The sequence below is a fragment of the Myotis davidii genome, unplaced genomic scaffold (assembly GCF_000327345.1).
Source record: "Myotis davidii unplaced genomic scaffold, ASM32734v1 scaffold290, whole genome shotgun sequence".
In the NCBI taxonomy this organism is placed as follows: domain Eukaryota; kingdom Metazoa; phylum Chordata; class Mammalia; order Chiroptera; family Vespertilionidae; genus Myotis; species Myotis davidii.
Genome location: NW_006285049.1, coordinates 7,725,651 through 7,739,355, shown reverse-complemented (window position 1 = coordinate 7,739,355; position 13,705 = coordinate 7,725,651). Strand labels below are relative to the sequence as shown.

Genomic DNA, 13,705 nt, shown 5'->3' with positions numbered 1-13,705 from the left:
CCCCCCCGCAAACCTCCCCTGAGGCATGCTCTAACAAAGAGGGGAAGGTGAGAAATTGCACTGCTCCTCAGGGATCCTGAGTCCCTCCCCCACCCCCCATGAAGTACCAAACTGCCCCTCTCCCTCTCCTCTTTCTATGAAAACAGCTCTGAACTGAGGTGCTCTCATCTGGGAAGAGATTTGCTCAGAGACCTTCCCAAAGAGAAATTTGTCAACTCAGGCAAAACTCCAGTGGGCTAGCCAATCTGAGCACAGGGCCTTCAGTGACCTATTTCCCGGTCTAGACTCTGTCCACGCTAGTGGAAACCCATTGGCTGGCTGGACAGATGCAGGCCAGTGATGCTCTGCTCAGGTTCAATTGTTCTTCTCTGTCTTTGGGACCAGCATCATGGTATAAGCTTCTTGAGAGGAGGAACAACTTCACAGTGTTTCTAATGAAAAATGAGGACCTGTTCCCTTGATTTAATTAGAAAATGTCTCCCATCTCTCTCCAGTTTCTGGGCCCTATGCACTTTGGCTGGTGGACTTGTTCTTCCTGCCAAATGATTGAGTGGAACATTCCAGTTATTTGCATAGATGTGCATCAGATTTGCTCTGAGGGGAATAAATGGCACAGATAACCAACACTAAATGTAAGCTGGTCTTTCTGAAGTCTAGCCTACAGCATGGTACTTCACACACTGGTAGCCACTGACACATAGATGCTAAGTGAATGAGTGAAAGGGAAAGAAAGGTCACTCCTTCATGTAGGAGATGCCATCTCTGAGTCTTGGTACAGGCCCAGCTGATGGAGTGCAGAATAAAGAGGCCCAAGATAGGCTGGCTCCCCCACCTTCAAGATGCACTCTGCCTTTAAGGGAGTTTTAGAACCAACGTGCAAGATACTGACAGAAAGCTTGCAAGACCAATATTGATTTCAATCCAAAACAACCTCTTTCAATTCTAAAAAGGCATGGAATTCTGCAGACTCCAGGAAGAGGGGTGGTTGCATTACACTTTTGCTTCTTTTTAATTGCCTGATGTTTTTAATCATACTTGCTTAACCCACATTAATGTACACACTTATAATAAATGTTAAGATATTACATTGTCAATATTCCTTTCTTAAAAATATATTTTATTGATTTTTTACAGAGAGCAAGGGAGAGGGATAGAGAGTTAGAAACACCAGTGAGAGAGAAACACTGATCAGCTGCCTCCTGCACACTCCCTACTGGGGATGTGCCCGCAACCAAGGTACATGCCCTTGACTGGAATCGAACCTGGGGCCCTTGAGTCTGCAGGCCAATGCTCTATCCACTGAGCCAAACCAGTCAGGGCTTCTTTTTATATTTATGAAACAAACTTCCTTAGATCTCTGACTCTATTCTGTATTTCTCTTCTCCATCCTTAAAAACTACCAACAAGGTCTTCTACTTAAACCAGTGGTCGGCAAACTGTGGCTCTCGAGACACATGCGGCTCTTTGGTGTGGGGAGCTGATATAGGGTTAAGCCTCGGACTGAAGTGTGGGCAAAGTCACAAACAATTCCCTGCTTAGAGGGCACAGTCCTCTTAGCATAATTAGGCTTGACCTTATGAGGCTCTCTAGATCTTATCTGGGAAGCTAATGGGCTGAGGGAAGTGCAGGAAGTGGCCAAAACAAGTGAAACTCACAAGAACTGTGTAATTATGGAAACCAATACCTTGTTTACCTCTCACTATAAAATAAAGGCTCAGCTTGCCTTGGGATCTTTCTCTATGGCCTCATCCAGGCAAAGGAAGATCCACAGAGATTAAAGAGAGCTGGAGAGTTCTGAACGCTGTCTCCATGTAAAACATTTTTCGCCGACTCCGTCCACACCTTTGGGAACCCGTGGACCCCCGGGGCTGGACCCCGGCACTTTGGCCCCTTGAGTGTGGCTCTTCCTAAGCCTTAGGAGTACCCTAATTAAGTTAATAACAATGTACCTACCTATATAGTTTAAGTTTAAAAAATTTGGCTCTCAAAAGAAATTTCAATCATGGTACTGTTGATATTTGACTCTGCTGACTAATGAGTTTGCCGACCACTGACCTAAACCAAAGGTAAGATTTATAAATTCCCATACCCACTTGCAATTATCTTTCTTGGCTGCTACAGTTTTTAGATCATTTATTTCCATTTTGGCTTATATTTCAGGTGATTATGTATTTCTTTTTCTCCTTAGCATCATTATATCTAATAAACAGAGAATATGCTAATTGCCTGCCGTGCCCTCACAAGATGGTGGTCCCCACAGCCACAAGATGGTGGCGCTCAGTGCCCTCAGCCCCACCTCATCCAGCCTCAGTCCCCCAATCCCCTCAGTCCTGCCTCACCAAGTCCCCGCAGCATCCGGCCTCATCCAGCCTCAGTCCCCCAGTCCACTCAGCCCCGCAGGCGAAGGCAGTTATGCGTCAGTCAGGCTGGCACGGGAGCAGTTAGGGAGCTATCAGCCTGGCAGGCAGGCACGCAGTTAGGAGCCAGCGGTCCTGGATTGTGACAGGGATGTCCAATTGGAGAGGGTGCAGGCTGAGTTGAGGGACAGCCCTCCCTCCCCCCTTCCCTGTGTATGAATTTCATGCACTGGGCCTCTAGTATACATAATATGCATAAAAATAAATCTGCATATTGTGACTGATCAGATATTTTTCAAAACCTGTGCAGAGAAAAGCTATCTATATTGAATCAATTCTAATGCCATAAAAAAAGAATCATAGTGTAAAAAAACAACAGTATTTTGTTTATTAACTCATGGGTGTTTTCGTTTTTCTTAATATTAGGGACAACAAAACCATATCCTGCTGATATTGTAGTTCAGTTCAAGGACATATATGCATTGATGGGCCAAAATGTGACTTTGGAGTGTTTTGCCCTTGGCAAGTAAGTATGTACATTTTTCATTAATGTATCTATAAATACATTAATTTTGTGCTTTTTTTAAAAAATATAAATGATGTAAATGTTTAGCTATCAACATAAATATAAGTTTGCCTCCTAAGCATTGTGGACTCAGCTCTTGCATCTCCTACTTAAAGCCCTGTTCCTGACATCCGGTGGCGGAAGGTCCTGGAACCCATGCCCAGCACTGCCGAGATCAGCACCTCTGGGGCCGTCCTGAAGATCTTCAACATCCAGCTCGAAGACGAAGGCACTTATGAATGTGAGGCTGAGAATATTAAAGGGAAGGACAGACACCAGGGAAGAATTTATGTTCAAGGTAGATATATTCTAATGTTTTTATAAATTTACAGCCATTTTCATACTTAAAAAACTAGTAGTACGTAGTGATTAATAATTTAATAACAGTGAAGTATAGTACATGATGCAAAATCATGAAATATTTGTTATGTCTAATTAGTCACATTAATTATGTCTAATTAAGTCGCATATACTATATCTGTGATCCATCAGTATCATTCCCCTGTAAACCCTCTCAGCTCACTCATCTCTCTGCTTTGTCTGTTAGCTTTGCAGAGGCTAACCCTGGAAAAATCGAGCTCTCTGCCTCTCAGTGCCTGGAGCCAGGAACTTGAATTTGCCTTGAGATAAACATTCCATGTTGGTTAATTCATTGTAAATGATGTATCACTAACTTTCAGTGAACCCTAGTGTTGCCCGGCAATTATACTACATTTCCCAGGTCCCCTTACTCGCCCACTCTCTTAGGTAAACATTTCATGCCTTCACTACTTCCTTCAAACCTGTATCTCGGCTTCCTATCTTATAGAGAAAATGGAAGTAATTCAGTTAGAAATTCTACATTCTCCCATCCACATCTACCCAATACCTGCATCTCTACCCATATCTCTTATTATTATAAATTCAGTTGCTATCTGAGGCCAACACCAACACCTCCATTTGTGTACAGATTCTACCCCTCTTACTTATTTAAGGTTATTGTCCCAGACATCCCTCCTCCTTAACAACATAAGAAGTTTTTTTCTCTTTACTAGATTATTCATCTAGTGGCTCTTGTTTCTCCCTTCTTTAAATTCTTCATTTTACCTCTGGCTACCGCCCCATTTTTTTCTTCTTGTCTTTCCTTAAAAAAGTAATAAAAATTGTGACAGAATTGTGTATACTCTTTAAAAATGCTGCCTCCATTTTTTTTCTCTCTTAAATATACTCTGATTTGATTTTTATCCCCACCTTTCCACTGAAACCTTTGCTTTTATGATCACCAATGACATCCATTTTTTGCCAAAGCTGATGGTCATTTCTCAGGTATATCTTCCCTGATTGACAACAGCAGTTGCCATAGTCGATCCCTCCCTCTTCCATGATTCACCTTCTAGGCTTCTGCTCTGGACCCCCACTTTGCTAATGTCCTCCTACACCACTCTCCTCCTCTGAACTCGTGCCCTTCTAATATTGGAGCAAGGGGGATTTGATCTTTGAACCTCTTTTTTTTATTTCAGTCACAAAACTCTGACCCAGACATTTTCTCTGCCCTCCAAACTTATATATTTAATACTCCAACAAAACTCATTTGATACACATCAAATATACATGGGTGGCCTACAGAGGGGAGAAAAATCCTTCTTAGAACTCTTACATATTTTTAAATATAGCTGCCACTCTCTGTCTGGTTTCTAGCGCTTATAGATTGGTCTTAATTCAACATATTAAGAAATCTACCCTCCAGATTCTCAATGGAGTAGAGTTCTTAACTGTCTAATATGTAAATTCTTAGAAGAATCAAGGTGACAGAGCAGATATTTATAGGTGGTAATTTAAGGAAACTGCTATTTCTCTGAACTAATGAGGCATGCAAAGTTTTATCTTTTGATCTAAACAAGCAAGCAGAGGAGTGCATAATTAAATCTTATCTAGGCTGCAACAAGCTGATTCAATTATTTATTCTTCTCATTTTTAATATGACATCTCTGTGTCACCTGTGTGAGGCTAAGGCAGAAATGGTGCTGATATTCCTGTTTTATGTATTACTAATATTATATACAGAATAAAATCTCTATCAATTAGTATAACATGTTATGAATATTTATTTTAAAATAATCTCCATATGTTACAGGTAAAACATAATTATAAGCAAAAAACATACTAAATTATATTATATTAGAGGCCCAGTGCACGGAATTCATGCACTCGGGGAGGGTGGGCGATGGTCCCTCAGCCTGGCCTGCACCCTCTTGCAGTCCAGGAGCCCTTGAAGGATGTCCAACTGATGGCTTAGACCTGCTCCCCACAGGGAGCAGGCCTAAGCTGTCAGTCAGAAACTTAGCACTGGCTCCCAGACTGGAAGGAGCATATTTTATCTGTGGAGTACATGCCCCCTTTATATATACCTGCCTAAGCAGGCAGCCGGAGATCCTGAGTGCTGCAGAGGAGGTGGGAGAGGCTCCCGCCACTGCTGCTGCGCTCGCCAGCCATGATCCCAGCTCAGGACTTCTGGCTGAGCAGTACTCCTGCACTGACCACCAGGGGGCAGCTCCTGAGTTGAGCGTCTGCCCCTGGTGGTCAGTGTATGTCATAGCAAGCAGTTGGTGGCCTCAGCCTATCATTAGCATATTACTCCTTGATTGGTTGAATGGTCGACTGGATGACTGGACACTTAGCATATTAGGCTTTTATTATATAGGATGTACTATAAAAATACATATGTAGACATATATACACATAATGTTGATGGAGTTCAGTGAGATCATAAAAATGTCTTATGCCTCGTCCTGGCCTGGTGGCTCAGTTGGTTGGAGAATCATCCTGTACACTAAAAGGTTACAGGTTTAATCCCTTGTCCATGTGCATACAAGAGGCAACCAATATTGATGTTTCTCCCTCTCTCTCTCTTCCTCTCTCTCTCTTTCCTTCTCTTCCTCTCTCCCTAAAAATCAATGGAAACATATCCTTAGGTGAAAATTTTTTTTTAAAGTTTTAGGTCCTTTGTTATTTATACACATTAAGTACTTTATAAAAGATATGTTTATTGATTTGGTCATAAAATGAATATAATTAAAGTTATTTTCAAAGAAAATTAAATGAATACTTTACTAAGGTTCTCTCCTTTATTTTACATTAGTTTATTTACTTACATCTATTTGGACTATTTAAATAACTTAAATACTAAAAAAAGATTGTCAGGTTATTTGTTTGCTCTCTATAAATATTATTTTTTGGGGGGGGACATTCCTAGCATTTTTAAGCTCTCAATAGATCGGATCAGTTGAAGAGGCTGAGATCAATTTCTCTCAAGCATAGATTTCACCATTTATAGCTACTATATGTAGTTTATAACATCTAAAGTTTATTTTAGTGAACAAGTCAAGTTACTGCGGATACTAGCCAAAATTACATAAAAAGAAAGATAGTATATATCTGAAGGAGTGGGAAAAAAGTGACTCTTTATCCTAAAAAGGAAGAGATAGTGTCATCATTAAGACATAATTCTTTAAAACTTGGTCATTTTGAAAGATTTATGTTATAAATATAAATTACTTTACTGCTATCCATGCATTAACTTTCTAATATAACATGGTTCACAAATAGAAAAATAATTATAAATTGAATTATGGTTAACTCCTGCTATAATAACATAGGTTAAAATTTACCTGCAGACCTATGAAATTCACTTTCAATGGCTCTCACATTGATTTTATGACACACACATAGCTGATGTCATGAAGGTCAACTAAAAGCATTATTCATACTGAAGATTATGATGAATGTTGAGAATTACATTTGACATTTACAGTGTTCTTAATTTTTTGTTCTTTATTTTTTAGCATTTCCTGAATGGGTGGAGCATATCAATGACACAGAGGTGGATATAGGCAGTGACCTCTACTGGCCTTGTGTGGCCACAGGGAAGCCCATTCCTACTATCCGATGGCTGAAAAATGGCTATGTGGTATGTATGTGCAAGTAGTGTGTGGTCCTGAGATAAATACTAGTATATCAGCAGAGTCAATAGAGTAGGAGACATGGGCCCTTTGATAAAAAATGTTTCATTGAAAAAACAAGCAAGAAAGTGAACATGAATTATCTTCTTTCAGCGTAAACAACTTTCTGCAGTCTTATGTCTAACTTCTCTTTCTCTCCTTATTTTTTCCCTTTGTTCCACTTCCACCCCTCTTTTTACTCATCTGTCTCCACTCCATGATATTGTCCTCTTTTTCTTGCCACTGTTTTCCTGACCCACAGGTGTCGAGTAAGACTCCCTCCACGTTCTGCGTGGAGTAGGGTTCGGTATCTGAAAGAGCAGCCGCACAACAAATGAGAGAAAAAGACACGAGATAATTTTGCAATATTGGGGGACCAGGCGGCAAGTCCCGAAGGACTTCCTCCCTGTGCTCAGGCCTCACCAAGCTTTTATTGATTCTGGAATGCACCCATAGCATAGCCCTTAGGCAGGTGACCCCCTGCAACAGGCAGACTAGCGCATCAGCAAGGATTTACATAATAATAAATGGGGGAGTAGTTTCAGCTACCACTGTCTGGACAAACAGAGGTGGTGTCTAGCTCTGAGCTTTGCTAGGGCTTCAAAGGCACCCAGCCTTCGGGTGGGGTTTCGGGGAGTTCTCTGTCTATGCTTATCAGATAGTGAAGGCAATAAACAGTTTCCCACACACAGGAACAGAGGTAAGAGCAAAGCCCTATTTTTAGCCCTGGGAGCAAGGGGCAGCAGTGGTGTCCTTCTCTCCCTTCCCAAGGTAACCTCCCAGCTGGGCTGGGATGGGGAAGGCGGGCTCTCAGCTCGGTAGGAGGAATAAAATAGGAGCCACTGAGCATGGTAAGTGGGTTTGAGTTCCCCATGGACATCCTACTCCCCTTGGCTTAGTTCATAGTGGGGCAGAATAATGTACTTAAATAAAAAGACAACCAAGCCCATTTCTAAATGAAAGTATTTCTGTTGAAGTTTATTGAGGAAATGTTTCTCCTTTGTGTTCCTTTCAGTATCATCAGTATCATAAAGGAGAATTGAGACTGTATGACGTGACGTTTGAAAATGCTGGCATGTACCAGTGCATAGCTGAAAACACGTATGGAGCTATTTATGCAAATGCAGAGTTGAAGATCTTAGGTGGGTATCGTTTCTGGTTCCTGTTAACATTCAGCAAGAAAGTGATTCATTAAAAAATGACCAGAGGGTGTCTGCAGGTCATACTTGATTTCACTTTATATTCTGGCATTATTAAGTTAAAAACATTTAAAATGTGGTTTGGACAAGGATATTATTATTTTTTCTTCCTTTCATTAAAGAACAGTAAATGAATATAAGGCAACATGGGGCATAATAGTTTAAAAAAATGTTGTGAATGGTAAGGAAAACCTTACACATGCCAGTTTTTACAAGAATTGTTCACTCCTATATCTGGGCAGCTAAATAGCTACCTGACAACCACATAGTGAGGATCGTGCTTTCACAAGGCACATGGCCCAGCCTCAGAGGAGGAGTCTACTCGCTCGCTGTATCAGTCCCTGGGTCTCATGCCCTACAATTGCTATGCAAGACCCTCAGGACATTCCTCAAGCTCCTTGTTGTCCCTTGCTGACTTCTACTTTCATAATGCCTTCTTACTTCTCCATGAAAATCGAAACCCTTTGAAATAGAATATTTCAATTTCCCATCCCTCATTCAAAACTATCTACATCTTTACTTTCCTTGCCCTTTCATCTCTTCATCCAGAGAAAGACAGGTCTGCCTTCTCCTGTACAAAAGCAATCCCCTTACTTGTGCCCTATATTCATTTTTTTTAAATTTACCCTGATACTTTATTCTTGCTACACCAAGGGAAATCTTTAAAACATTGCTATCACTACAAATTTAGTGACACTAAAATACTACGAATAGAAGTTACAGAACTGTAAGGAAGTATTAAAAATAAATGATCTTTTTAAAAAATGAAGGTCTTAATTTTAACTTTCCCTTCTACTTATTATAATATTGAGAATCATATTCCGTTTCTTCTCGCAGAAAGGCAAAACAATTTGGTTAATATATTTGATCTAGTTCATTTGGGTATCAAGCAAATGTTCAGGCTTCAGCTTCATACCACATTATTTTGGTATGGAGGGCAAAAAACCATTTGACTCTTGGAGAACATATGAGGTGAATTTACATTTTTTTTCCAAATATGAAATTTATATTTTCTGTTAGAATTTCTTGTTTATCCTAATGCATTACAAAAGAATATGAATATTCAACAGTTCAGGCTGAAGATCTCTCCATATTAAAACATTAGATCTGTCAACCATTTAATGACTATTAATGTAGTAACTAAGCAAACAGCATTTTCAGCCTAAGAGCAATGTTCCTGGGCATTTTTATATTAGTCTCAATATATATTTGTTTATTACCTTTAGGAACCTTTCTTGAGTTGTTTAAAGTCATTTTTTATCCACCAAATATTTGTTGAATACTTACTCTATACCAGATACTATTTTTTTCTTCTTTTAAAATATATATATATATTTTCCTTTTAATCTTTATTTTTGAAAGTATTACATAGATCCTCCTTTTCCCCCCATTAACCTCTTCTAGCCCTTTCCCATCCTGCTTCTACCCCTACCCAGGCCCTCACCACCCCATTGTCTGTGTCCACGGGTTATGCATATATGCATTGGTTGATCTTTTCCCATCCATTCTCCCCGTTTTTTTAATAGGCCCAGTAAAGAACAAAAAGGACACACACACACAAAACATGTCTTCTTCTTAATTGGGAAAAATGTTCCCTTATTCCTTCCCACTATTAAAATATATGGGAACATACTCTAGATCCTGTACCTAGAAATCAAAATATTAGATGAGTATAAAGTTACTTAAACAACGATGCCAAATCAATCATTTCATTAAAACTGAACCTATTCAAGAAAAATGATCATTTTCTAGATACATTTAGATTTTTAAAATATAATCATTTTAGCCCTAACCAGTTTGGCTCAGTGGATAGAGCGTCGGCCTGCAGACTCAAGGGTCCCAGGTTCGATTCCAGTCAAGGGCATGTACCTTGGTTGCAGACACAGGAGTGTGCAAGAGGCAGCTGATCGATGTTTCTCTCTCATCGATGTTTCTAATTCTCTCTCCCTCTCCCTTCTTCTCTGTAAAAGATTAATAAAATATATTTTAAAAATATATATAATCATTTTAAATTTTGTCCCATATTTTACAAGTAATATATCACCCACAATGTTTACTAAGCCCATACACACACTGAGTTAGGTGTACAGCAGTAGTTGGCTGGTTACTTTTTAATCTGTCAGTTATCAAAACTCAGACTAAGGAAAGAATGGGATAGCCTAAACCATTGCTGTAAAAAGCAGCCAGAGCAGTAGCAACACCTGGGAGCTTGTTAGAAGTGCCGAATCTCAGGCCCACCCCAAAATATTAAATCTGTATTTTGTCAAGGTGTTCAGATAATTTTGATGAACAGACAAAATTGAGAGTCACAGGAATAGAAGATGAAGAGTCAAGACCTGGATAAAGATAAGCAAGCCTGACCCTGGCCAGGTACCTCAGTTGGTTAGAGTTTTGTCCCAGGACACCAAGTTGCAGGTTTGATCCTCAGGGCACACACAAGATTCAACCACTGAATACGTAAATAAGTGGAACAACGAATCATTCTCTATTTCCCTCTCTCTCTCCTCCCCTCCTCTCTCTTTAAAATCAATCAATAAATTGAAAATTAAAAAGATATACCTAGGCCTAAAAGATGCTCCAGGAAGGACATAGTTACAGATGATTGGAATGTGTGGAAATTGATGAATGGAGCAGTGGTTCTCAACCTTCCTAATGCCGCGACCCTTTAATACAGTTCCTCATGTTGTGGTGGCCCCCAACCATAAAATTATTTTCGTTGCTATTTCATAACTGTAATTTTGCTACTGTTATGAATTGTAATGTAAATATCTGATATGCAGGGTGTATTTTCATTGTTACAAATTGAACATAATTAAAGCATAGTGATTAATCACAAAAACAATATGTAATTATAGATGTGTTTTCCGATGGTCTTAGGCGACCCCTATGAAAGGGTCGTTCGATCCCCAAAGGGGTCGCGATCCACAGTTTGAGAACCGCTGCCCTAGAGCCTGCTAATAAACAAGGAGGTTGAGAAATGAGCTAACTGTGGGGACCCTAAAGAAAGTTAGAGCATGCCATCAGTGGAGTAACCTTTTATGAGACTCTATATCTTCTTTTCATAATTATTTTTCTGTACATGGAGGTAAAGATTGACTACAGGTGAATCATGACCTTAATTGGATTCCCCAGAAGGCAGGGCTCTCTCTGTTTATTTTACCATCTTATAGTACCTGCACTCAGTTGGTGTTCAATACATGTTTGTTCAATGAGGGAGGAGTTATATTGCTTAGTGAAAAAAGCATGTTTGCAAATCACAAGGAACTAGATTCTGATGTGAATCCTACCTGGTACGTGCTGCCTGTGATACCTTCAGCAAATGATGTAATTTTAATAGCTGTCACTTCTCTCCTTTGTAAAGGAGGGACAGTTCATTTACAGCGTGGTTGAGAGTATTGATTATGACCATGGGTCATCATTAATGATGGTGCTCAATTTCCTCCAGTCTTTTACTTCACTTCTCTTGTGCAATTCAGTCAAAACAATTGAATTAGATGTTACCTTCAAGGTAAATATGTATGCAGCACTTGATTATAACTAATACTTATACTAATCCAGCAGTCACCAAGAATTATATATTTAAAATTGGTGGATTTTATGATGAGTTAAATATACCTCCATAAAATTATTAAATAAAAGAAAAGGGTTTTAGCATTAAGTACAAAATGTGTATTGGTCATAGCTGATAATATTTGGTGAAATTAATCTTTTCTGTTGATTAGTAATCAAAACAAAATAAAAAATGAATAGCAGAAATGTTTTTAATGAAAGAGAAAAATAACAACTTGCTTTCTTTTAGCTTTGGCTCCAACTTTTGAAATGAATCCTATGAAGAAGAAGATCCTGGCTGCAAAAGGCGGAAGGGTTATAATCGAATGCAAACCCAAAGCTGCACCCAAACCAAAATTTTCGTGGAGTAAAGGGACCGAGTGGCTTGTCAATGGCAGCAGGTTAGTCCAGAAACTGGAAATCCAACTAGAATTCACTATTTGGGAAAATTTATTTTACAGAGGATTTGTTTTCATATAAATAATGTAAATGTTGTTTGTTCCAACTTTTCTTTGCAGAAGATATTCTAGTTCTAAGATGAATGAAGTTCTTACCCAATACTGTCAGTGTCTATTATAATCAGGATTTAATTTTTAGGCTTCTATAATTAATTCATAAGGGAATTTAGAACACTGAAACTCAGATTCTTGGTAAATTGCCCAAGGCCACAGAAATAATGAATAATAAGATATAAAATAGGATCTCTTTAACTTATTTTTCTCCTCATAAGGGCATCTATATCCATTCATATTTTATTTAATTTTATGCCATTAGCCTAATAACTATAACAGTAAGAAAATGAAAAAATGACTTCAAAGTACTAATCACTTCTTCCCATCTTTTTAAGTGAACAGGAACTTCTCATCTTCCTAACGAATAGATCATCTACCAATGCCTTGGTGGCTTTGGGATAATACGAAAATCATGTGACTTGCATAGATTATTTATATAAAAGTCACACTGAATACTTTCTGTGAGGTTCCAAGAAGAAGCTATGGTTATAGACTGGGGAGGAGACAGTCAGGGTGAAAAGTAAGAGGAATGAGATGTGAAGTTGGGGGATCAGGAAACATTCCAGGCAGTGAGAGTAGTATGTACAAAGGCCCTGAAGCAGAGCGTATAGGATGTGTAAGAAACGCAGGAACTAAAATCATTATTATGGCTTGTCTTTAGAAGAAAATAGAGAAGAGTTTTAAGAGATGAGATATAGTAAGCCAGATCATCAATAACAATGTTTCTATGCTAAGGGGTTTGGGCTTCATCTATGAGTAATGAAAATCTGACTAAAGGCTTAAATAAGGAAGGAAAACATATTTTGCCTTTTTAAAGAGCATTCTGGCCAAGTATGTAAGATAAATCTACTTCAGAGTCATCCAATAAAGTAAGTAAGATGTGCATTATTATCTCTATGTTGCGGTATCTAAAGTGTTTCTATGCTAAGGGGTTTGGGCTTCATCTACGAGTAATGAAAATCTGACTAAAGGTTTAAATAAGGAAGGAAAAACATATTTTGCCTTTTTAAAGAGCATATAAGATAAATCTACTTCAGAATCATCCAATAAAGTAAGTAAGATTCTCATTGTTATCTCTATGTTGATGTATCTAAAGCCTGGAAAGGTTAAAGTGAACTTTTGAAAATACATGGATAATCTCCAAACTGAAAAACTTAAACTTGAATGATCATATGCCAACATAGTCCTCGTATTAGGATGATCACAAGAATGGCTGTGTGGGGGACAGAGGTGGGATGGGAAGAAAGGATAGTGTAGGGATAGCACTTGCTTCCTTGAACACATTAACTTTTATAGTTAATACGTCTAAGAGTTATGAAGAATTCAATGAAATGATACTGGAAGAATTAATGTTAAAGGAAGAATCAATTTGTTCAATTTGCTGCTGAAACATTAGCTTTTAATTAAAAACCTTGGCTTCAATTCTAATGAGCACCAATATTATAGGCCTCTCCAGCTAAGGATTTCTCTGAACCATGTTTCATGGATTTGTTTTTCTCCTCTCATAATATGTTTAAAGTCTTTGAATCAGATTGTATTGCTTTTT

At 38.7% G+C, this 13,705-nt stretch overlaps 1 protein-coding gene across 1 annotated transcript in view; it reads left to right on the top strand.

Moving 5' to 3' along the window:
• The window catches only part of CNTN1 (contactin 1), a 298,926-nt gene that overhangs the window by 187,244 nt on the left and 97,977 nt on the right, over positions 1–13,705 (top strand). Inside the window, 6 exon segments of the mRNA XM_015558560.1 lie at positions 2,784–2,883; positions 3,039–3,220; positions 6,744–6,868; positions 7,915–8,041; positions 11,898–12,052; positions 12,422–12,437. Of these exon segments, the coding sequence (XP_015414046.1) occupies positions 2,784–2,883; positions 3,039–3,220; positions 6,744–6,868; positions 7,915–8,041; positions 11,898–12,052; positions 12,422–12,437 (705 nt within the window).